General features: G+C 42.0%; 1 protein-coding gene across 6 annotated transcripts in view; it reads right to left on the minus strand.

Moving 5' to 3' along the window:
* Positions 1 to 23,534, minus strand: part of CD226 (CD226 molecule) — an 81,760-nt gene that overhangs the window by 10,225 nt on the left and 48,001 nt on the right. For 5 of the 6 annotated variants that reach the window (XM_040985110.1, XM_040985109.1, XM_040985112.1 and 2 more), the window contains 2 exons: positions 18,854 to 19,204; positions 2,118 to 2,217 (listed from right to left, as the gene is read on the minus strand). In XM_040985110.1, coding sequence (XP_040841044.1) covers positions 2,118 to 2,217; positions 18,854 to 19,204 — 451 coding nt within the window. The remainder of the gene's footprint in view (positions 1 to 2,117; positions 2,218 to 18,853; positions 19,205 to 23,534) is intronic. The other variant, XM_040985111.1, reaches the window with a different exon arrangement.

The raw sequence follows: 23,534 nt of genomic DNA on the forward strand, positions 1-23,534 counted from the left end.
AATATAAATGAATACTAGGCTGCAGTCAGAACGTTAGAATAGTTTCAACAAATGGGTTAATGAGTTGTAAGATTAACTCTGCTAGGAGTGGGAAGACCAAATGTGTCCATCAAACGAGATGCTCCTGATAGGTTTGGAAGAGGAGCCAGGAGAAGTGAGCGGGTGGATCTGAAAGCAGGAAAGTAGATGGGTGAGTATTACTAAAGTCAAAAGCTAGTAAAAAGGGGCTTCACACAGTGTTCAAGGATACGAGGATGAAATGGAGAACTAGGCTGGAAATTCTATTGGAAGTTGGATGTGGTAGACTCCAGGTAAGTCTGCTCAGAGGTGTGGATGTCTGAATGTCCCAGCCACTTGGCTGTGGCTGGGAGAACCTCTGCCAAGCCAGGCTTCCTGCTGGGCATCCTAGCTCCACAGCAAATGCTGCCAAGCGGTGGGCCAATCCTGGGCTTGTCCAAGCCTGAGGTCTGAGAATTTCCTTTCTTCACAGGGATCATGCTACAGGAAGATCCTGGAAGGCTCTGGGCATGCTCAGGATCATGGCTCTGCCCATTGCCACCATGACTGTGGCTAGGAGAACCCATGCCGGGCCAGGCTCCCTGCTAGGGATCCTAGCTCCTGACACATCACTGTGAAGGGGTGGGCCAATCCTGGTTTTGTGGGCAGCCAGAGTGCCTACGGAGCCAGGCTTTGCTCACTGTCCAACCACTGGCTAGCTCTGGTGTCTTGGGAGTCTGGAATTACTGCCTAGGGACACCCATGGATAAGGCTACAGTATGTGCAGGTGAGGAATGAATCCTGAGGGACACTTAACGATAGGGCCACTGTACTTGCAGGGCTGGAAACAGAACTCACCCAGCAATTGCAACCACCAGCATGTGCACAAGCTGCTTGGGGCAGTGGACTATATCAGACCCTGTATTGGCAAGCACACACAAGAATCAGGTCTGGGATCACCTTAGACGAAGTTTCTATGGGGATTCCCCCAGCTGAATTGCTGGACTCAGAACCCCAACCATGGAGAGAGTTGCAGGTTCCATGATCTGACCATGGAGTGCATGTATCAGAGCTGGGCCTTCTCAGTGGCTTAGATGGAGCAGTAGGCAGCATATCCAGGTGTACATGGAGGATATGGCAGTTTACAGAGGACACCTGGTACCATAACAGAGGATGGAGGACAGAACAAATTGATCAATTACCCCAGCCAAGTGTTGGCAATGAATACCTGGGCAAACGGAGACTCTACGGTGAACTATGTCAACCAGTGGATTCTGGAGAGATTTGATCATGCTTGGAGTGGCGAGATCAGCGGTAATTCAGAACTGTTGAACTATTGAAACCTCTTGAGCAGGACCCTCAGAGCATGCCCCACATCGGGGACCCTGGTTTAGTGTCAAGTGGCTGTCCTCCATCCCAGGGTGCAGAGGCATTTGGGAGGTTGAGTTCAGCTTCTCTCCTTGTCTCCTCCCTACCCCCAGATACAGGAAGGAAAAAGACAAGGTGGGAATGGGGATTTCACCCACCTTCCTGTAGCCCTTGACCCTTGTCACCATAATCAGCTATTTAAAAATCATCAAAAATAAAAATAATTAATAATTTTAAAAATCGCATGCGTGTTTCTAACTTACTGTGAGAGAATAGTGGAGATGTGTATCTTTGTTTGCCTAATAAACACATAAGTGTCCATGAAATGCCAGAGACACATCATCAAAAACATAGTCGCTCCCCCAGTAAGGGAACAACTGTTTCAGTCCTTTTCTCTTTCTGTGTCCATGTTGTGTCCCTCCCTCACGCAAACACAGAGAGAGAGAGAGAGAGAAAGAGAGAGAGAACTCTCTTACTGACAACTTCTTCCCTAGAGCAGGTGGGAGCCAGGTGGGAGAGAGTGAGGGCAGCTGGGGAGAGAAGCAGCTGCCAGCCCGACTTCCATGACTGCTCTGGGTTTGCTTTAAATTTACTCTAAAATTACCACCACAACTTGTACTTCATGTTAGAAAAATACTTTAGACTGCATGATTGCTGAGACAGCTTGACAAACGATGGGGTTCTTAATAGAGAACCTTTAATGGGAGAATTATTCAGGGTGAACAACAGTCACAGCATGCCGTCCCACTCACCTGTAACGAGAAATGACGATGATGGTGGTAACCAGAAAAACAAATAACAATAAAACTGTCCCTCCAGCCACAAAGAGGATATATTGGTTATCAATTTTACCTAGAAGAAAAAAAAAGTAGTAAGAATCAAGAATCTAAAGCCAGAAAAAAAAGATGTGAACGTGAATAAACAGTATAATAATAACTATAGCACAATAATTGAAGCAGAGAATGCAAAAAGAAAAAGTTAAAGGAAAAGGATGTTTTCTTTTAGAGTCTTCTAATTATTTGTCTCCTTAGAGACTTTGTGAGTTCCTTGATTAGGTTGGGTTAAACAACTTAGGATAAGTAACAATTCAATTTCAAAAAGTTTGTGGAAACCAGAATTAAGTGATGTTTATTTTATTCAGAATGATTTTGAGAGTTACACATATTAAGGATTCACTAATGTTCATAAACTTGACCACTCTACAAGAAGTAAGGGTGGGTTTCAAACACTCTTGCACCAAAATAAACCACCTTTTAATGCTTTTCCCTGAGTATCCTCATACAAAGGGCGTATGTTCAACAGCTATGGAATAATTCCAGTAAGCTCCTGTCACACGCACCAAATCTGCTGCAGAAAATGAAGCCATCAAAATAACACAAAATGAAGATTACATTTTATATCTGATACAGTAAGTATATTCAGCACAAAAGCATGGAAGTTTGGTGCACATAAGGAGAATTAGTTTAATCCCACTCGACTTGACTTCACGATAAAACATAATTAGGGAAGATAAGTTACTCCAATCCAATGTACATGGGGTTTTGCATCACCCAGGAACGTGACAGTGTCATCCTTTCACCGCTGATCAAACTGCCATCCACCCAATGCCTCAGCCAACTGAGCAGAGGGTTCTTCATCCGGCTGACAATGACACTGCCTAATTACATCACAGACTGTGCAGAGAATCTAATGAGTCAACGCTCAACACGGCGGTGAACCAGAGAAACACCACTGCACGGCCGATCCAGCCCAGAGAAGTCAGACTGCTGCCTCTTCCAGCCTCTGCACACCCAGGAAACGCACCCCACCCAGAAGCTACCCCATCAGTGTTTGCTGTTGGGAGACAAGGTCCTGGGCAGAGGACTCGTGGTTATTTCCATCGCGCGTGCCGTCCCTATGCCACTCTGCCCATCCCAACAGGAAGGAAGCACGCAAGGAAAGGAAAGGAAAGCTGCCTCTAGTTCTCAGAGTGAAGCTTGGCCGTTTGCTCAGGATCCCTGGGCTCTTTGGGAATCACACTTTTCAGCCAGTGTTCCCCCCTTTCCCCTCCTTGTATTTTCCTTCCAAATCCTCTGTTAGCTGCACTATTTTCCATGGCAAGAATGTGGAGTCTGACTTACTCATTCTTTTACACACTTTGGAAAAAAAAAAGAAAAGGTGTGTCACATTTTATTTATTTCAGCTTGATTCTGTGCATCATGTGGAATTTGTCTTTCTAAATCTGGCTTTCCCCTCCCCCAGCATGATATCTTCCAGGTTCTTGCACCACTCGTGCCACAGGCTTTCATTTTTCTTCATAATGGAATTATGCCTCGTTGTGTATACATTCCACATCTCCTTTCATCTGTTGTTTCTGTATCTGATTGATTATTGTGACTAAAGCTAAATGAACACAGGTGTGAATATATATTTTTAAGATATTGATTTCATTTTATTTGTAAAGACATCCAACAGAGTGACAGTTCTGCTTTCAACTCCAATCGATCCACATTCTGGTTCCCACATCAGCTATACCAACTTGCCTTGCACAACAGTGTACAGGAGTTATCTTCATATACTTGCCATCTTTTCATGGTTATGCCAATCCTAACAGGTTACAGGTGATGTTTGCGGTATTTATTTGTGTCTCCCAGATGACTATCAATGATGACCACCTTTCCAGTAAGTTTGGTCTTTTTGAAAAATGTCTATTCAACTCAACTGTCCATTTTTGAAGGAATGAAATGCTGTCATGATACCATGGATGCTGGGTGAAATAACTCAGAGCAAAACAAAACAAATACTCTATGATCTCATGCATGGAGTCCCAGCAGCAGAGCAGAGGAGTCGTTCTCAGCGTTGGCAAGGAGGGCTGGAGAAGGTAGGCGACCAGGTACTGGTAAAAGCACAGCAACTTCCGGTTGTAAGATGGGCAGAGGGGGGAGGAATATGCTAACTTGACAAAATGTGGCAAATATTTCACTGTGTTCACATATACCAAACCATCATCCTGTAGACCTTGACATGCTCAGTCTATGTTGGACAAGTATATATTTTAAAACTTTTTAAAAGCAATTGCTTCTCTTAGACTTTTTATGTTTTACAAACTCTCTAAATGGTATGTTACTTATGAATTTAGAAAAAAAAGTCAACAAATATCTGCATTAACACTGATTATTCTACCAAATATTGGTGTGAGAATTTAAAGTGTAGCACGTAGAAACTTTCATTTTAGAAGTGGACTCAGCCCCTAGGAATTACAATGCCATTCTTCATAATGCCCTAATTTGTATGAACCTAGCAATTAAGACTTCTTTTGCCATACGTCTCAATTATGAATCCAAAGCTCAAATCTTCCACTTTGTAGAAAACATATTACCTACTTTTCTACTTGTGTTTGACCTGCTGGAGTCAAATCCATTTACTTTATTTTTTTAGTCTCTCAACATAAAATACTGCATGGTTCATTGTGTACCTGTACCATAGACAGAATAACTAATTTAAAAATCTAGTTACTTATTCCTTAGAGATTACATAGCTTTGATAAATCCTAGGTAATTGAAAATAGGCTTGAAACAGATTTTCCTTTAGGCAATATAGTACAAGTCCGAGGGCCAAATTGACTCAATCCAGAGACACCCCACTCTGAGCCATTCTAGCCTACCTAAGCCAAAACTACTGCCCACTTCTTCCCCCGCCCTCTCTTTGCCTCTCTTTGAATTAGTCCTTGTGACCAGGACGGTGTGCCCACGTGACTGGCTGGGCCCTGTACAGCTGCAAAAGTTTCTAAAGAGTAAAAGTAAGTGAGAATGAATTTGTGGAGGAGTGTTTAATCAAGTTCACACAGCACTCACTTTTTCCTCATGTTCTGCTAATAGACCTTAGATTTAATAACGCCAGTCCTCAAGCTAGTCTCATCAAGCAAGAAGAAGTGCTGCCTGTTTTAAGCAGCTGAATTTTGCTGACTTTTCTCTCTCAGATTCCAATGCTGCATTGATTCATAGGAGGACAAAAGTGTTTTGAACCATAAAGCCATTATTTTTCCTCCCATCGTGGAAAATAAACACACTTAAAACAATTTAAAGAAGTTGGGTGAAATTTATAAATGAGTAATTTACTCCAGGCCAGCGACCCTCCAGGCTATTTCTGCCAATGACAAGTATTTATGACTGAGTTTCAAACCCTTAGAAATGGCTCCTGCTAGAAACACTGCCAGTTCCCTCCTCCCTCAGAGGTGGGCAAGCACGGGCAGGCGCAGGCAGGCGCGGGCAGGCATTAACGTCTATTGTTTATCCTTTATTACAGTTTGGGGTGGGATTAGGGAGTGAAGAAACTGAGTTCTTTAGATGCTAAAAACGACAAAAAAAAAACCAAACAAACAAAGCAAAACAACAATAAAAACATTCTAGGAAAGGATCTCAGATCCTGAGCCTCCAGCCAGCCTGGGCAAGTCAAGTCAGTGTCAGTTACCATTCTGCTTTTTTTTTTTTCATGATACAATTCAATAGGCTCTGCCCAGTCTCCCTTGCCCAGTCCCCAAATCTCCTCTTCTCAATGATTTCCCCTATATTAATATAATAGCATAGTCCTTCATAAGCAGTCGTAAGTCCATCATTCTGTTATTTAAGTGTATCCTGACATTGTAGGTATGGACAATGGCACTATCCTATTGTCTGGATATATTTAACAGTTTCATTGGGAGTTCATCTTTGATTTGGCAGTAGAAATGCATACTGCATGATAGCTTCACATCTGGATATGATAGTCTCTATTACACAGTTACTATACATTCTAAATGGAAAGCCATAAAATAAAATCAACAATAGGAAGAAAGTTAAAAAATTTACAGCAATATACTGTTGAATGACCAATGTGATGCTGAATAAATGAAAAAGAAAATAAAAAGTCTTCTTGGAGAAAAAACAGTAGTGTCATTTACTGTTCTTCTTGATGTCTTAGCTCATGAAAAAAGAGGAACAAGGATATTAGACTTCATTCTTCGTACAGATGGGACAGGCACAGTGCGTGCATTCACGCAGAGGTGCTAGGAGTGAGCTGACACAACCTGGCCACCTTGGGAGCCACATGTGCAGCTTCCTCTCCCAGCAGACCTCGGGCTGAGAGAGAAGGAAAGCCATGAGCTCTCCTCCTGCATGAGCTCACTCAGGATGCTTACTCTATTAGACTTTTCTTGTTTTGGACAACTGCAAATTGATGATAAGGTCCTCTCCAAAGGCAGCTCTGGGGTTAGAATACAACAGGCAGAAGTACCTTTAAATATTTTAAGCACCATATACTATGTTATTAATAGTGCATGCTCTATATACAGTTGCGTTTTATAGCCGAATCTTCCAAATTAGGGTTACAGCAACAGCCCATTTCTATCCTTTCCACCTGAGAAGGCCATGTGGCAGTAATCATGACACAGAGCATGTGTGCTCTTACAGAGAGATTCACCTCCTGGGAGGCCAGAGGGATTCGTGACAAGCGTTTATAGCTCTGGAGAACCACGGGAAATGATGGCAGCCCGGAGCATGGCAAAGCTTCCTGTATACCTTAAACACGCATCAGTGAAGAACCATAAGTTGTTTTAATTCCAAGTTTTTCTATTTTTATTTTATAATTCCAAGTTTTTAAATGTAAACTCTCTGTACTTTGGTTGTATCTCCTTTGTAGTTAGTTCAGAAACCTTTTTCATTTCATAACAAAAAAGTCCTAGGAAATAACTCATTTTCAGAGAATTAGAAGACCGTGACATCAGCCTCTTGTCCTTCTAATGAGTGAATAGCAGCTACTCCTACTCAAAATGAAACTATTATCATTTTCTGAGAAATATAAGACATGGAGAAACAAAATCATTTTCAGAGAGTCAGTATAGGACACAGGTGTTTAAGGCAGAAAAGGAGGACCAGTGGAGAGTGCCTGTCCTGATTTGGTATATTCATTGAGAGAATTGTCAGTTGGCTGTTTCATCGCCTGCTCATCATTTTACTCAACTTGTTCTCAGCTTTATGTTACACTTCTTCATCAGTTACTTCAATTGTTATTGACACACCTATTGAAAATGAGACAGTATAGACACATTATAATTGAGAATGGCAAAAACTGCATATTCTGCTCATTTTCTTATTTTCATGAATCTTGTATTCCCAATGCTGACTCCCTGTTGTATGTGTGAAGTGGGAGTTTCAGCCTTCTTACAACTCCCTAACTGCCCAGGTCGTGTATTGCATCCCAACAGCTTACAGGAACAATGTGCTATAACCTAAACACCTGCTTTTCTCTGGGTGTGAGTCAATCCTTCCAGTTTGGTCTATGTGCCTTTTCCTTTTGCCGATTTTATTGTGGGTAATAAATCACAACCATGGCAAGTGGGCATTTAGCTGGGCGGTTAACACACTTGTGTTCGTACCAGAGTATCTGGTACAACGCCACCTCTAGCCCCTGCTGCTATGGATCCTGGGAGGCAGGGGGGCATCTCAGCTGGATTCCTGCCAGCCACATGAAGTGCTTGGGTTGAGTTTCTGGCTCCTGATTTCAGTCTACTTTCACCTATTTGCAGGAATTTGGGAAGTGGGTCAGAGAATCGAAGATCTGTCTTTGCCTCTCTCCTTGTGACATTGCCTCTCTAATAAACAATAATTTTTAAAGGAAAAAATAGGAGCAAACCTGAGTCCCAAGAGTAAATGAGCCCAATCATCATGAAATTGAAAGACATTTTATGACAAAAGGTAAGAGTGTCTACCTGACAGTATTGCAACTATGTTTATCCAAGAGAGAACTGTTGAACATACCTCATTTTCATTCTTATGTATCTGTGATTTTTACTGGATGATTTTGTTCAAACATGATCAGGTAAGTAGTGAGACCTAGAACTCTAGAAATCAGAGTAAGCAGGAGTATAGACTCCACTGTAAATGCTGACAGCAGTAATTTGAAGCGTTGCTAAATATCACTTTGGCCTGTAGCCTTGGGGTCATGACCTGGAAATCCGTGTCCTTTAGGGAGCAGCCCAGACAGTGTAGCTGGCGCTGTCCCACAGAACCTGCTTCAAGAAGCCCTGCTCTACCCTACCAGAGCCTGGGGAGCTCTGGCAATCCTCTAGCTGACTTTTCTTTCCTCTCCTTTTCAAGAGCAAACAGAAGATTCATCATCTGTCTCTCCCTGATCCCTGGAAACATGTAAATATTTTTTAAAAGCTAAATAAGCCCCTGGTTAACTTTATGATTGAGAAATATCCTTCTCAAGAACATAGGAGCCATCCTGTTTGGTACAGCCATTGTAGAAGACAGAGCAATTGCCTTTCAGGCTTCCAAGACAGGGTCAGAGCCTCCCCTCCTCTGGCCCTTCTCCAAGCTGCACAACCACCTCCTGTCATAAAGGCAAGAGAGGTTTACATTTACCTTTTGATAGAGATAATTAGCTAATGCAGGTGGTCGTCCTCAAGCAAGGTGAGTCTAGGATGAACAACAAATGATAAATGCGTGCCACGCCCTTTTATTTGAAGACTAGCTGCCCTTTACCTTTAGAACGTGTATGTAATATATAGCATCTAACTGGCTATATTAGTGAGATTTCTTTCTGTCTTTGCTATGGTAGGGAACTACTGTGATGATATGTAGTACATTATGACTTAATGTCTGTTCTACAATAAAAGTGTTTCTTTAATCATTATGGAGTATTTTTCTGTATAGGGAGGAAAGGGAAATTTTGTTTCTAATTTTATTTGCTGATGAAGCTGTCATTATCACTGCTGTTTATTCAGGTATAACTCTATTTTATGTTGCTACTATTACGCTTACCCTCAAGGATATAATCAGAAACATTTCAAATGCTACTCTAAAACTCCACAGGTTGCAGTAAGACACCCATTGGGAACACCATCCCATTTAAATATTTCATATATTTAGCTGTAAAACAGAATTACACAAATATGAGACAATGTAAGTTCTCAGAATGTATTAATATAGAAAATAAAAATTTTTCTTGCAAGATTGTGGAGGCTAACCTGAGGGTGGAAGGATGAGTATTTTGATTGCTAATAATTTCAGCTCTCTTTGTAATACTCATTACATCATTAAGGTCTAAAGTACAACCTCAGAAGGAGAGTAGAATCTGAGAAGAAGCTTAAGGAAGAAGGATCTGTAAAAAAGAAGGCATGATGTGGCTGGGAACTCTAGCAAAGCCCTGGGAAGTTGTTCAGAGGAGCAAGCGGACTTTTCCATAAGCGCAACATCTTGGGGAACTGGCAAAGCAGTGAGAGCAGGTGCTCGCTGACACCCAGAAGGCGTGTGAGAGCTGAGCTTTCATCTCCAGCAAGAGCTTGGAGTTCTTTGCCCAGAGGCTACTTCTGCGGTTCCCCCACATGAGTCTGGTTTTTGCCTTTTGGCTTTTCTTTGCTGGAGCAGAATCCTACCTGCTAAACTACCCACCAGGTAATTTATAATAAACCAACATTTGTTCCTCAGTACTGAAGGACTGAAGAACTGTTGATAATTAAGACATTTTCATCCACTTTACGCGGAAATACAGAGCAGTGGTTAGAAGCAAGGTCCCTGAAGCCTGGCTCTGAATCCCAGCTCCCCTACTCACCATCAATTGAGTGCAGAATGGGCTAAAGTCTCCCCATCTCACCTCATCTGTAAAAAGTAGGATGATAAAAGAGCTGTGCCAAAAATTGAGCACGCACAAATTTTTAGAATGGTGCCTGGAACATATGGAAATGTGGTGTTTGTTTACCTCAGCAACCAACACAAAGCCCTGTGACACCGATTTCCTGCATCACCAATGTGTAAATTCTTCCTGGGCTTCTTAGAAAAACTCAGAATTCATATCATATGGCACAAGTGTGTCTAGAATGATACAAAGGTCTTTTCAGCGCATGAAATAGGCAGCAAGCTTTAGGCTGTTTACCTCCAAGTATTCTTTCCCATTTTTAACATAGTTTCTGAGTGTCTCTCATAAAATATATGAAAACCAATACCTGGCTATCATGAATGGAATCTGTTGAGTTTAATTACTCATGTAATTAAATCAAATGCAGTCGAAAATATTAACAAAAAAACTTTGCAGGATTAAATTTTAAATGTTACACCTTTGTTTACTGGATGAAGAAAAGACAGCATTCAATAAACCAAGAAAAATAACTTGCTTGGCTTACAGTACATGGGACTTCAAAGAGTTTGTAGAATATGAAATTAAAATATATGTGCATTTTCCAATGCCTTGCTACACTTTTAATTTGGTGTACGTGTTTGTGTTGAGTGCATGTGAAATCTGCCCACACCACATCATCATGTGTGTTTATTGACCGTTGACCATATGGTAGGCTGAATTACGTCACTGCCTTACCTAACAAACGTTGCCACATAGCTCAATCCACAAAGGCACACCCACACATTCACTGAAGCATCAAGAATCTCCTCTAATGTTCCAGGTGAGAATGTGGAAAATGCAGCTGGAGAACTAAACTCTGTGAGCTCATCATTTTCTCTGTTTCTAAACTTGCCTCCTATGTGGATTCCTTGGGGATCATTTTCCCTCCAGGTCTTTGGGCGTCTCTGATCCGAAGCCACAGAAAACAGCCCACGCTACGCCACATAGCCTTCTCACCTCTACATCTTTTTGTTAGATCCATGTCCGTTATCACCATGGTAAGCGCTTTCCCATCTCACTCACTACTCAACACGGCTAAAGTCATTCTTCATTTTTCACCAATCCAACAGAGAGCATTAGCGTTTTAACTTCATGCATGTGAAAGAATTAATGCTGGCTGGAAATAAATTTTAGAGTAGCCAAGAAGATTGCAAAAAGTATTTATTCTGCAAAAAATGGCACAAGGAAATTATGTTTCTCTGTCAAATGAATTCCTTTAGAGGCCTCTGAATCATTTCAGTATAATTAAAAACTTTTTGATAGACATCGGAAAGTCAAACATTGATCTCTACAAATGACAGATCCATGTTTATTCTTCATTTCTTGTCCTTTCAAAAAGCAGAGACCTTGGCAAACTCCCATGTCACCTCTGAATATTTACACAATCAAGATAGTACGTTTGAAATACTTTAGATGAAGCTGGAGGCTTCATCTTCATCTGATTAATTGAGGTGCAGTACTTGAACTAGAATTTTTATTAGGAATGAATCATTGATCTTACACAAAGAATTAATTTTCAAAAAAGTTTAAGTACTTTTCTACCTGCTTTTGGAGAAAATTTCAATCAGTTATGTCGTTTCTAATAAGGCTCTAAGGAAAAACTCTAAGCTGCTAGCGGTCCACAGGTGCTTTCAAAATGAATACGCCATGCATGACCAAAAGGTGTTTTCAAAAAGTTGTTTTGTGGCTAGGGACACTGTGGGGTATCCTCAACAAAGGAAACCATACGTGAGTTTTACTGGAAAGAAAATCCTTCATTTGTCCTAATTTGAATCCCTACCAGCAGCTTACCTCTCCCTCTGTAACTCTGCCTTTCAAGTAAATAAGTCTTTAAAAACAAACAAAAAGAGAAATTCAATCTAAAGACCCATAGTAAAATAATAATTCTTGGGTTCATTAGCTTTGTAATTATACCAACTCACACTGATCCAATAGTATTCCCTTAGAACTTGCTTTATATACATGAAGTGTCAAATGTGCACTATATGGTGATGTCATCGGATCATTTTAATAATGTGTGACCTTTCAAAAATTTCTGCTCACTGATATTAACTCATCATTATTTTTTCAGTTTGGTATCTTGCATATCTGCATAAATATAGTGTGTGCTTTTTTAATGATGATAGGCAAACATCCTCAGATTTTGTGCCTCAGGAAGCACAGATAAATCAATATATAGTTCACAAAACACGTTAACTGACCAGTTGCATTTTTAAAAAACGTATTGTCCCGTAAAAGTACTGATTTGGGCACAGGCAACAGTAGAGACGCAGTAACATAATATGCCATGATTAAGTAATCAGCTCACTTGTGTTTCATCTGGATACCTAGTTTTCTCCCAGAATTTTAAAAACATAGCTAAATCAGGCTGAAAATTGTGCTTAATCTGTCTCAGTCAAGGTTATTTTAACTTGTGCTTGGAGGCACCAGAGCTATGCAATTCTGAGTGTGTGGTTCTCCCAGAAATAACTGCCACGGACAGTTCTTATGTAGGTAAAGATACTAAAGGTTCATCACACTGTGTCGCGGGGATGGACACGTCTGCCCGCTCGTTCTCCACATCCACAGTCTGCAAATACACGCTGCCTTCAGAGGGGCACGACAGGAGCTGCTCAATGAGCAAGGTCCTTTCAAAAACAAAAATACAACCAAACACCATGCTTTTCTGCAGCCTGAAATTGTTCTGAAGTCCAAACGAACTTGGAGCAAACTCCTTCCGTTTTAGCAGAAACCAACAGCCAAATAATTACATGAAGAATATTTCCAATCTCAGAACACAGTGTCTTAAAGTCAGTATTCCTCGCCAAGACAGCTAGCGGCAAGATTCACAGCCGACAGCATACCTCTCTCCTGCTTCGACCTCTTCGTCAATGTTATTTTTATTTAGAGCTATAGGGGAAGATCTCGCCTGCAGCTCCAGAATTTTCTAGTGAATGTTCTGAAATCTTAAACTACACATTAGCTAGCAATTATGTACTACTTGGATTGAAAAATGTAAAGTGAGAAAATGGAAGTTAAAAATGGAAAGATGTTTCTGAAAGTCTCACACATACCTACGTTTGTGAAATCCTTCTCCACATGCATTGCATTAGACCTTGTGAAAATGCAGCTTCTTTGCTCAGCAATTACTAAACCTCAAATTTTAAGCAATGATGAATAAAATCCAGAGTAAGTATCTAGTAAGCATAAAACTAAAGTGGGCACAACCACTACCAAAGGGAAATGCTAACATACAACCAACTGGTCAAGAACACCAGTTAAGCATATTCTAGAAAGATACAATGGTTTTTCCATTTATTACTTGTTGTCTTCTTTATTTGGTAGAGAGTTAAGCTTGTGATTTTAAAATAAGCTGAAAGCCTATTACTGTAAAAATTAAAAGTAAAGGAAGCCGACATGGTGACATAAACAAGCTAATCCCCGGCCTGTAGCCTGGCATCCCATATGAGCACTGGTTCAAGACCCAGCTGCTTCACTTCTGATCCAGCTCCCTGCTGATGGCCTGGGAGAGCAGCAGGGGATAGTCCAAGTCCTTGGGACCCTGCACATACTTGGGAGACCCAGAAACTCCTGGCTCCTCACTTCATATGGGCTCAGCTATACACACACACCCCTACACACACACACACACACACACACACACACACACACACACACACACACACACACACAGATACTTTGACAGTTTTAATATAGATATCATAACCTAACTACAAGTGAGAATAAGAGTTCAGCCATTAGACAGAGATTTAGTTATTAAGTCCCTCTAGAGTAGGAATTTTCAAGCTATAAAAATTCAAGAAAGATTTGGGGGGGTGGTTTAGTGACAAGGAAGTAGTTTGGACGAATCAGGAGAAAAAATGCACAGAAAGTAAAACTTGATTGGAATGCAACAGGAAACAAGTATTGGCAAAGAGTAACAGGCTGGCTAGGCAAGGAGAAAACCTTTCCCTAGTGTTATGTGTAAAGTGTAAGTGTTACGTCATGGCAGCAGCTGGCACAGGCTGAGAATCAAATCGGCCTGGCACACCTGATCTGCACCCAGAACAGGCCACCATCAGACGCAGAAAAAGTGGATTTAGGAAGCTGCACTTCCCATCCAGCTCCCTGCTTGTGGCCTGGAAAAGCAGTCACGGATGGTCCAAAGCTTTGGGATCCTGCACCCGTGTGGGAGACCTGGAGGAAGTTCCTGGCTCCTGGCTCCAGATAGGCACAGTACTAGCTGTTGTGCTCACTTGGGGAATGAATCATTGGATGGAAAATTTTCCTCTCTATCTCTCCTCCTCTCCATATATCTGACTTTGTAATAAAAATAAATAAATCTTTAAAAAAAAATAAAATTCTCAATAAGTATAGGAAGTATTTACCCTCACACATTAAGAGCCATAGATGAAAGGCCTATAGCTAACAATTCAAATGTGAAAAACTTAAAATCTCTCTAAGATCAGGGACAAGACAAAGATGTCCACTTTCATCACTTCCCCCTACAGTCGCGGCCAGAGCCATTGGACAGGAATGGCAGAAGCTTGGCTTGGGGGGAAGAGATAAACATGTAAAGCAGAACGGAAGAAGTAAATCTCTTTTTGCAGATATACAATCACAATATGTATAAAACCCCCAAGATTCCACAAAGCTGTTAAAACTAATAACTTGATAAAGTTGCAGGATACAGAATCAATATATAAAAACTCAGTCCTATTTCTGTATGTGATCAAAACATGAAATTCAGACAACAATCTCAGTTATAACAGCAATAAGAAGAGTAAATTTGGGAATAGATTTAATCAGTGGGGTGGAAGACTTAAATCCTGAAAATTCAAAACATCCCACTCCTTTCTGGACGCTGTCATCTTGTGTTTGTCATATGTAATACGGGTATATCTTGGAGACATTTTGCTAAATGAAATAAGTCAGCACAGAAAGACCAGCACCAAATAATCTGACCTATGTGGAATCTTAAGGAAGTGGGGCTCGTGTAAAGTAGTATAGTGGTTGCCAGAGGTTTGGGGAGGAAGCTAAATAGAGACGAGGAAGAGGGTGCAGAATTAGCAGGCAGGAGGAGTAAGAAAACAGGGTGATGACTTCAAATAGTGATGAGTTGTGCATTTATTTTGAATTCAAGTTAATAAGAATAGATTTACAATGTTCTCACCACAAATTTCTAAAACAATGGAAAGGTATGTGAGGTTTCGGACTTGTTAACCAACTTCTTTAAAAATTTCACCTTGTAAGCATATATCAAAATATTGCATTTTGCTCTAAACATGGGCAACCATTATTTGCCAGTTGGAACTAAAACAGAAAGAATCAACAATAGCTTTACTTAACAGCATCATTCTGAAGTACTCCGTAATTCAGAACCAATACTAGTGCAACCATTTGCTTGCAATACCCCCCTCCAACAACTACCTACTTCCTCACCTGTCCTTTGTGACACTGATATAGCTTTTCTCCCTCTTTTTCAGCTCTAGTCATCAAGACTTGGTGGTTCAGTTTAGTGCCACTTTGTGGTGGAACATCGTGGAAAGCCAGGATGTTAGTTGCACTTAACAGAGGTAAACAAAAACGTGTGGGAAGCCCTCCTCTAAAGGCTCTTCACAAGATCCGATTTCATTTCATTGTCATTTTTCTGTTTGCACGCTACTTAGCTAAGACTTCACAAAACCCTCTGCTGTTTGCATGATACTTTCTCCCATGGCTGATGAAAAAATCTGAGGGATACTCAAAATCAAAAACAATCATTGTCTTGTCAGTAAGTGCAAGTCCCTGTACCTGGGTCTAGAAAGTTTTCAGATTCAGAGAACTCCATCTGAGATGCTAACAGTGCCTCAGAAAGTTAATAGGACTTAAAAACAAGTTTATTTGGTGCCAAAAATGTCTTCTCCACCCCTGATTATAAAGGTTAGTTAAAAAACTGTGTGGAAAATATTTATCAGGGGAAAAAAATGCATGAATCTGCTTCATCCAATTTCTCCCTCCATTCCAAACATACCAAAACCTGGATATGCAATACATTGCCTAGCATCGCGTGATGTCTTGCTTGAGTTCTGAGCACCTGCTACTCATTTAAAGGCCAAAGTGAGACGAAAAGCCTCTACAGCCCCTCTGCCCACGTGTCTGTGTTTGTGGCCCGTGCGTGAGAGGTAATCGGGGCTGGCAGCATCTGTGGTCCGTGCGTGAGAAGTGGCAGGGCTTGGCAGCACTTAACTCCTCCCTTTGGTATTCTATGCTAAATCCTACAAAAGAAGCTGATAGGAACCAACAAAAGGATATATAGCCGTTCATAAAACTGTGTCACAATCAGCCTCCCCTTGACAGTTGAAATATATTAAATCTGCTCTCCATAGTACACCTGCCTCTCAGATTTAATCTCTACATTGATTTTTGTCCAAACAGCCTCAAGACTTGAAATACTCAAATTGCATCAGAGCAAACACAAATCATCTGGTTTTTATTTCTATCCGGGTTTTATATTCAATCTTAATAACTAAAGACAGGAATTAAGCCAAAATAGACACTCACCAGCTGTCACTTTATTGTCAATTAGAAATTTTCACTAATAGATGCATGGTCTAGTTGATAGATTTTCAATCTGTCAAGTGAATTCCAAAAGCCATTTTGTATCGGCTCAAAACACACGCACATGGGCATGAGCACCACAGTGTCTACCCTTAAATCATTCATCTCCATCCCATTGGTAGATCGTTTATATAAGAAATGTACAAAGGAACGGCTTTGTCCTGCAACTTGATCATGTTTAGACAAGGCTGAACTTCTAATTAGAGAAAGCATCAAAACCTGCTAAAGCATCCTATCTTCATTCTAAGTTATTTGCATGATGTTGACAGTCACTTTTTCAATATACAATGGACAATATATTAATACATGTATGTTTGAAATGGATTGCTTATGACATTTTTCTGAGTAGAACATGTTCTTGCTTTAGTCTGTAACAAACAGTCTATTCTTACTCTTCCCCTTGCCTGGTTCATCAGAAAACACTTTTGTAATTCAAGGCTTTTAAAGAAAATTTTCTACCTATGTCTGAAGGAATGGAATCAACATTTAAAACGAAGACCCTGCTCATTTTTCCTCCCCCAAATAGTCCATTAACTGCTTTATTGCATTAAGTTTTAAGTTCAATGTGCATCTATCTTGCCCGGGGCTCCTACTGCTATTAAGAGGAAGAAGGTAGCTTCCTGTGGCCCAATGCAATGGTGGATGAAAATTGCCATCCCCTGATAACTGCCCTCCAACCTCCTCCTCCTTACGTGTAGATGCTGCAGTGGAAGCTGCAGAACCTGCTGTTTACATAAAGCCCTCCTTCAACTCCAATGCAGGAAGAGATAGCCATGCACAATGTAAGCAGAGACTGTGTACGAAGGCCTGGCCAAAGCCCAGGAAACATTCGTGTTGTGTTGCAGTGACGCCTGCAATCCATTTCATATAGGCCGGTTCAAGTCCCAGCCACTCCACTCGCAATTAGCTCCCTGCTCATGTTCCGAGGAGGAGCAGAAGACAGCTGGAGTACTTACTTCGCTGCTGTCCACGTGGGGAGACCTGGATGCAGGTCACACGTGCTGGCTTGTGATGACCATTTGGGGAGTAAATCACCCAAAGAAAGACCTCTCTCTCTCCCTGTCTCTGTCACTCTGCCTTTCAACAAACTAAATAAATCTTTTTAAAAATGAAAATGGGAAATATGTAAAAAATATAAATATATGAGGGAGGAAGAAAGAGAAGTAGAGAGGGAGGCAAATAAAGTAAGATAAAACCTTTGTCGTCATGAACAAGCAATTCTTCTCTTCCATATGTCCCTTGGTAGTGAGGAAGCTTACCCCAAGGCAGAGGCGGGGCTGCCTGAGGTGACCTTCCTCTAACCACCAATAACACAGACATCTGTTTTGACCTCCACAGGGGCCTATGTTTTCAGTTCTGTACGTGGGACATAAATCCTTTTTTCTCACTATAATACAGGGGTGGATTCAGGTGCTGTGTGCCCTCTCACACAAACTAGGGCTTCATCACAGCAAAGGGGACAGATTAATAACAAAATGAGTGGCATCCCTGCCCAGCAGCAGGTGCTGGAGGTCAGCTTCTTGGGCCTCAGGATTGCTGAGAAGGTGACCGAGGGAAACAGGGCTCTGACCTGGCACAGACAGCCCCATCACCAAACACTTGTGTTCCTGCACACAAGTCCAGGTTGACTCAGCACAAACCAACCTGCCACTATCTTGTTATTGCTGGGGAGTTTCCAACTCCTGGTCACCACCTACACAGATTTCAACACAGCAGCAGGTGATCAAGATGCCCCTTGGGAAGCCAGCAGCCCACGCGGAGTGCCTGGGTCTGTAGCTCCACTTTGGATTCCGGCTTCCTCTAACGCCTCCCCTGAGAGGCAGCAGGTGAAGGCTGCAGGGGGTGAGTCCCTGCACCCACGGGATTTCTTGGCCCTGCTCTGGCCACTGCAGGCTCTCAGGGAGTCAATTAAAACGGGGAGTGCTTTTTCTATTTCCCTCTCTGAAAAATAAATAAAAATGGTTTTCAAAATTTCACTTAATTGACAGAAGTTACATAATTAATACACATAGGTTGTTTTAGTACTATGTGTTTTTCAGATCCTCAATGAATTTTTGATTTCTGAAATGTGACACATTTTTTGGAAAGATAGTATTTTTACATTATTGTTGTGATTGACAGGTTACTGAGATGAAGAAATGCTAAATACTTCATACTGGCCAACTCACCTAAATTCAACCTTAAAACTGTTATGTAACGGAGTTAACGAACGTAAACAAGAGAACAACAGACACCAATCTGCAGCGGTTAGCTCTTGCCACTTTCTGACACTCACCATCAGTTATGGTCAACTGTGTGACAAAGGTCTCGTTTTCTCCTGCTTGGCCAAGGAAGCGACAGCGGTACAGCCCAGCGTCGGAAGCGGAAGCCTGCGGAATGGTGATGGTGCTGGTGCTGCTGCGGCCTTCGCTGCACGTGCTCACTACCTGCCTTTTGTACTTTGAGGTGTGGCTTCCCCCTTGCAACATGTTGCAAGAAGCCAGCACGTCTATCTGGTGGGGCTGGATCCTCTCCCACGTGACTCTTTGCACCTTCCACGTGCTCTGAAGCCGATGGGTGAGTGTGATATTTTTTCCAGATTCTGCAATGATGTGGCTGTTCGGTGGCACAGTTATCTCAAAACCATCTGAAAAGAAGGAAATGATCAGACTTAGGTGGTAGAATCTTTGGAAGAAAGATGGAAATTACCCAAAAATTTCCATTGCAGCAATTGTTGATGCTACTTATTATAGCTCATTGATCGTAAATTTCACACCACCTTTTTAATAAGAGAAATGAATTTGTTTAGGTCTGGCAGATAAGTAGAAAAGAGGATATAATTTTTCGCACATAGTTCTTTAAGTGTTACTTGGTTAACCAAATAAAGAGAAATAGAACCAAGTCCCCTGGTGCTTTCCTCGATTGTAATCATATCAAAAGGTTCAGTTTCACCACATGTTGTGCAACGGCATGCTTGCTGGTGACTCACCAACTTCAAGTGCCAGATTTACAGAGTGTAACCAGGCCAACTAATACTCAAATGATCTCGAAAAATGACACAGTTTCCCTGAACACATGCATAAACTCGTTTTAGATGGCCAAGATTGCCTGTTAGGAGTTAGGTGGAGTGCAGGTTCAAATATAGTGTTAATCCCTGGTGTCCACAAAGTCATCTGTCAGTCACCCATCTTCCCCTCAGAATTTCTGGAATCACCAGCACAGAGATCTCCACAAAGAATCATCAAATATGTCAGTCAGTGGTTCCTAGAGTGTGTTCTGGGAACTCCAGGGACAGTCCAATAGCTTTCTATTAATATTAAGATGTAACTGATGTTCTTTCCTCTCATCCCCCTACAATAAATCTTTCCAAAAGCTTTGACAGCCAAAGGATGTCTGTGTAAACATTGGATTTTGAATTCTGTTCCATGTAAGATTCCAATGTAGTAAATATAAAATACAACCTACATAAACAGATCCATTTGTGGCACCTTCAATAACTTTTAAAAGTATAAGGGTTGGAAGTGGAACGGTAGTACATCATGGTAATCCTCTACCCTATGATACCAGCATCCATATGAGCAGCAGTTCATATCCTGGCTGCTCCACTTTCAATTCAGTTCTCTTCTTACGGCCGGGGAAAGCAGTGGAGGATGACGCCTTGGGAGCCTGCACCAATGGAAGAAGTTCCTGGTTTCTGGCACCTGGAAGAAGCTCTTGGCTTCAGATTGGCTCAGTTCTGGCCATTGCAGCCATCTGCGGAATGATCCAGTAGGTGGAAGATCTTCTATCTCTGTCTCTCTTTCTCTCTGTAAAATCTACCTTTCAACTAAAAAAATAAATAAATTTTAAAAGAGTATAAAGGGGACAAAAAGAAACTATAAACTTGATCAAATAATAAATCAATAAACCTGAGCAGATACTTCTCACAAATGAGACGGCTCAGCATGGTAAGACATGGGTCTGCTTCCTGGTAAACACAACTTTGTTCATCCTATAGCCATGCTGCTCCTAACAAAGAATTCTGATCTAATGTTTATGGGGAGAGAAGGCCTAGTTTGATGATGGTACAGGACTCATGGGCACCAGGAAGGGGTACAAATGACAGTGGGCATGTGTCCCTTTACCTCTGCCACCACCACACTCGGGGCAGGCCAGGAGGCCACAGATGTTCTTACAACAACCAAGGATGGGAGGGAGGAAGGGAGCGTGCCGGATGAAAAGAGAAACAAGCACAGTTGAAAGAGCAAGATGAAAACTAAAGCCCAGCGAGACTCCTTGTTTATTTTCCCCTCAAAGACCAACAACTTTTATCTTTGGCAAGTGGCCTGTGTGTCAAAATGTTGTTGTGAAGCGTGAAACCACCGTGCTCCCATTTTTCAGCAGGTGTCTACACACCCATGACCACAGTTAACACCTTACCCACTTAACAGGCACACCAAAGACTGCAGCTCCCAGGAGTCCAACTCAAGGAAGGGGAGATGACTCATGGAGAAAACAAAAAGAAGAAGAAGAAAAGCAAAATGTTAAAGGGAATTGAAATAGAAAGTGAAGACAGGAAAAGGAAGATGTGAGATTGGAGCAAAAGGAACCAAGGGCAACATGAAGAAAAGGCCAGCTGAGGCACTAGCACATGGTGCTGGGAAATCCAAGTATATGCAAGAAACGAAAAATGGAAAAGAAACCCATTCGTGTGCAAGCTGCTCCAGACCTTGAAGAGGAGAAGCAGGAGAGAGCGTAGTGACAGCCCCAAGGTTCACGCTCATCACCGCTGCCTTTCCCCTTGTCTCTCCATCCCAGCAGCCTGTAATCTCAGGCCCCTTCTTGCTCAACTCCACCCTCAACAGCCCTGCATACCTTGTTGTTGCAGAGGTGAGAAGGCTCCCTGCCATGGGGGTCTGTGTTTCCACAAAGCATGAAACTAAGACCAGTGGGGAAAATGTCAGGCTTTGGGATCACGGAGGAGCTCCCACAGGGGGAGCAGGTCACAGAGGGGTTTTCTCCCAAGAGAAGTGGCTTGGAGCAGAGTGACAGCCCTATGAACTTTCACTGGGAAGTAGTAACGTTAGCTTTTTGGTGTGAGAAGCAAATCAAGACTTTACTCTGAGTCTGAAGAACCTGCCTTGTCTCAGGTGCTGCTCGTGTCTGCTTGCATTCCCCAATACACCTGCATAACATTGAAAAACGCCAAAACACCCCACACAGAGGGGTAAAACCCATCCTGCACCTGGAACTAGAAAGTAAACTAATTTTAGAAAGTGACTAAATGTCAGTCAGGGAAAATTTGTCTTAAATTTAACTTCACCCACTTAAAAAAAAAGTCATTAAGAGCTGGCTTATTCTTTCTAAGATTTATTTATTCTTTTTTTATTGTAAAGGCTGATGTACAGAGAGGAGGAGAGGAGACAGAGAGGAAGATCTTCCATTCTATGATTCACTCCCCAAGTGGCCGCAACAACCCGGTCCTGCGTCAACCGAAGCTAGGAGCCAGGAACTTCTTTCTGGGTCTCCCACACGGGTGCAGTGTCCCAAGGCTTTGGGACATCCTCAACTGCTTTCCCAGGCCACAGGCAGGGAGCTTGATGGAAAGCAGGGCCACTACAATTAGAACAAGCGCATTCAAGATGAGGACCTTAATCGCTACTCTATCACACCGGGCCCAGTTGGCTTATTCTTATATTTATCTTTAGCTTAATTCTTAGACTAAGCATAGAACAGAGTGCATGCTGGTTTTACATGACTTTTCATTGCAGGAAACCATCCTCGAATCCTCTGTGCTGTGTACACGACTTCTGTAGCATGACAACAGATGGCTTCTGAAAATTCTTGCAGTGCTTCATTCACATTTCCAAGCACCATTCAGTACCCAGGTATCCCAGACACTCCTGGGTATCTGTGTACCACCACCTGTTGCCCTGTCCACCTTACTTCCTCTAGGCTGCCCTGACTACCACGAGCATCCCCAACTGGTAAATTGCACTGTCCACAGCTTGACCAGCTCTGCATGACGACACTCGTAAAGCCCTTGGTCTATGTGCACCCAGCTCCTGATATTCAATCCTTCATATAGAGACCTTTCATACAACTTGATCCCTAAGCATCTGGAACCATGTAGATGTTAATGCCTGAATAGAAAACAAAATGCAATTTCACTTTTCAATCAACACACGATGTGCTTATGCTCAATCAGGGCTCCTAATCCTAAGTCCATACAAACCTTTTATATCATACGTAAGATATTTGTCATACAAAATGAATTAATAGTTGTGGGTAAACAATCATCAGAGTTGGCAAACTTTGCAAAACTACACTGTTTCCAGAAAGCCAACATGCACTGTAACCTTGTTGGAATGACAAAACCTTGAGGTAATCAAGTCTAACTTTGACCATGGGTCCCCAGAACTACAGAGGGCAGATATATGTGAGAGAACAGTGTTATGGGACACAAAAAACTCAAAGTGAGAGTAACAACCAGGAAAACGGGAAAGGAAGAAAAGGAGAAAGAGGAGAGAAGGAGCCTGGAGGGGAAAAGCGGCTCAAAAGACACATTAGCCAATGACAAGGCGGGGAGCTTGACACGAGCAACAGTCACAGAACAACTGGAGACACGAGAAGCAGATACTTAATCATTTTAGGGAGCAAACAACCTGGTTGTTTCTCAAGGGATGACATGCTTGTATTTACTGATGAGATTACATAACATGACATCTGGAATTTGCCTCGGAATAATCAAGGGAGAAAGGAAGTGTGAGAAACACAACACAGCATAAGCCCAACCCTATGGCTGGTGCAGCGACTTGAAAGAGATACAGAATCTGTATACCATTCTTTCCTCTCTTGTGTATTCCTGAAGCTTCCGTAATAAGAGGTGTGGAAGTGTTTCCTTGGACAGCAGGGTTAGAGAAGCAGGGGTGTGAGCTCATGGTGCTGCCTCATCGGCAACGCTGCACATGGCCGGCTTGACCCGCACCAGCGCGCAG

This window comes from Ochotona curzoniae, unplaced genomic scaffold (genome assembly GCF_017591425.1).
Source record: "Ochotona curzoniae isolate NIBS_2020 unplaced genomic scaffold, NIBS_Ocur_1.0 contig_43, whole genome shotgun sequence".
NCBI lineage: Eukaryota > Metazoa > Chordata > Mammalia > Lagomorpha > Ochotonidae > Ochotona > Ochotona curzoniae.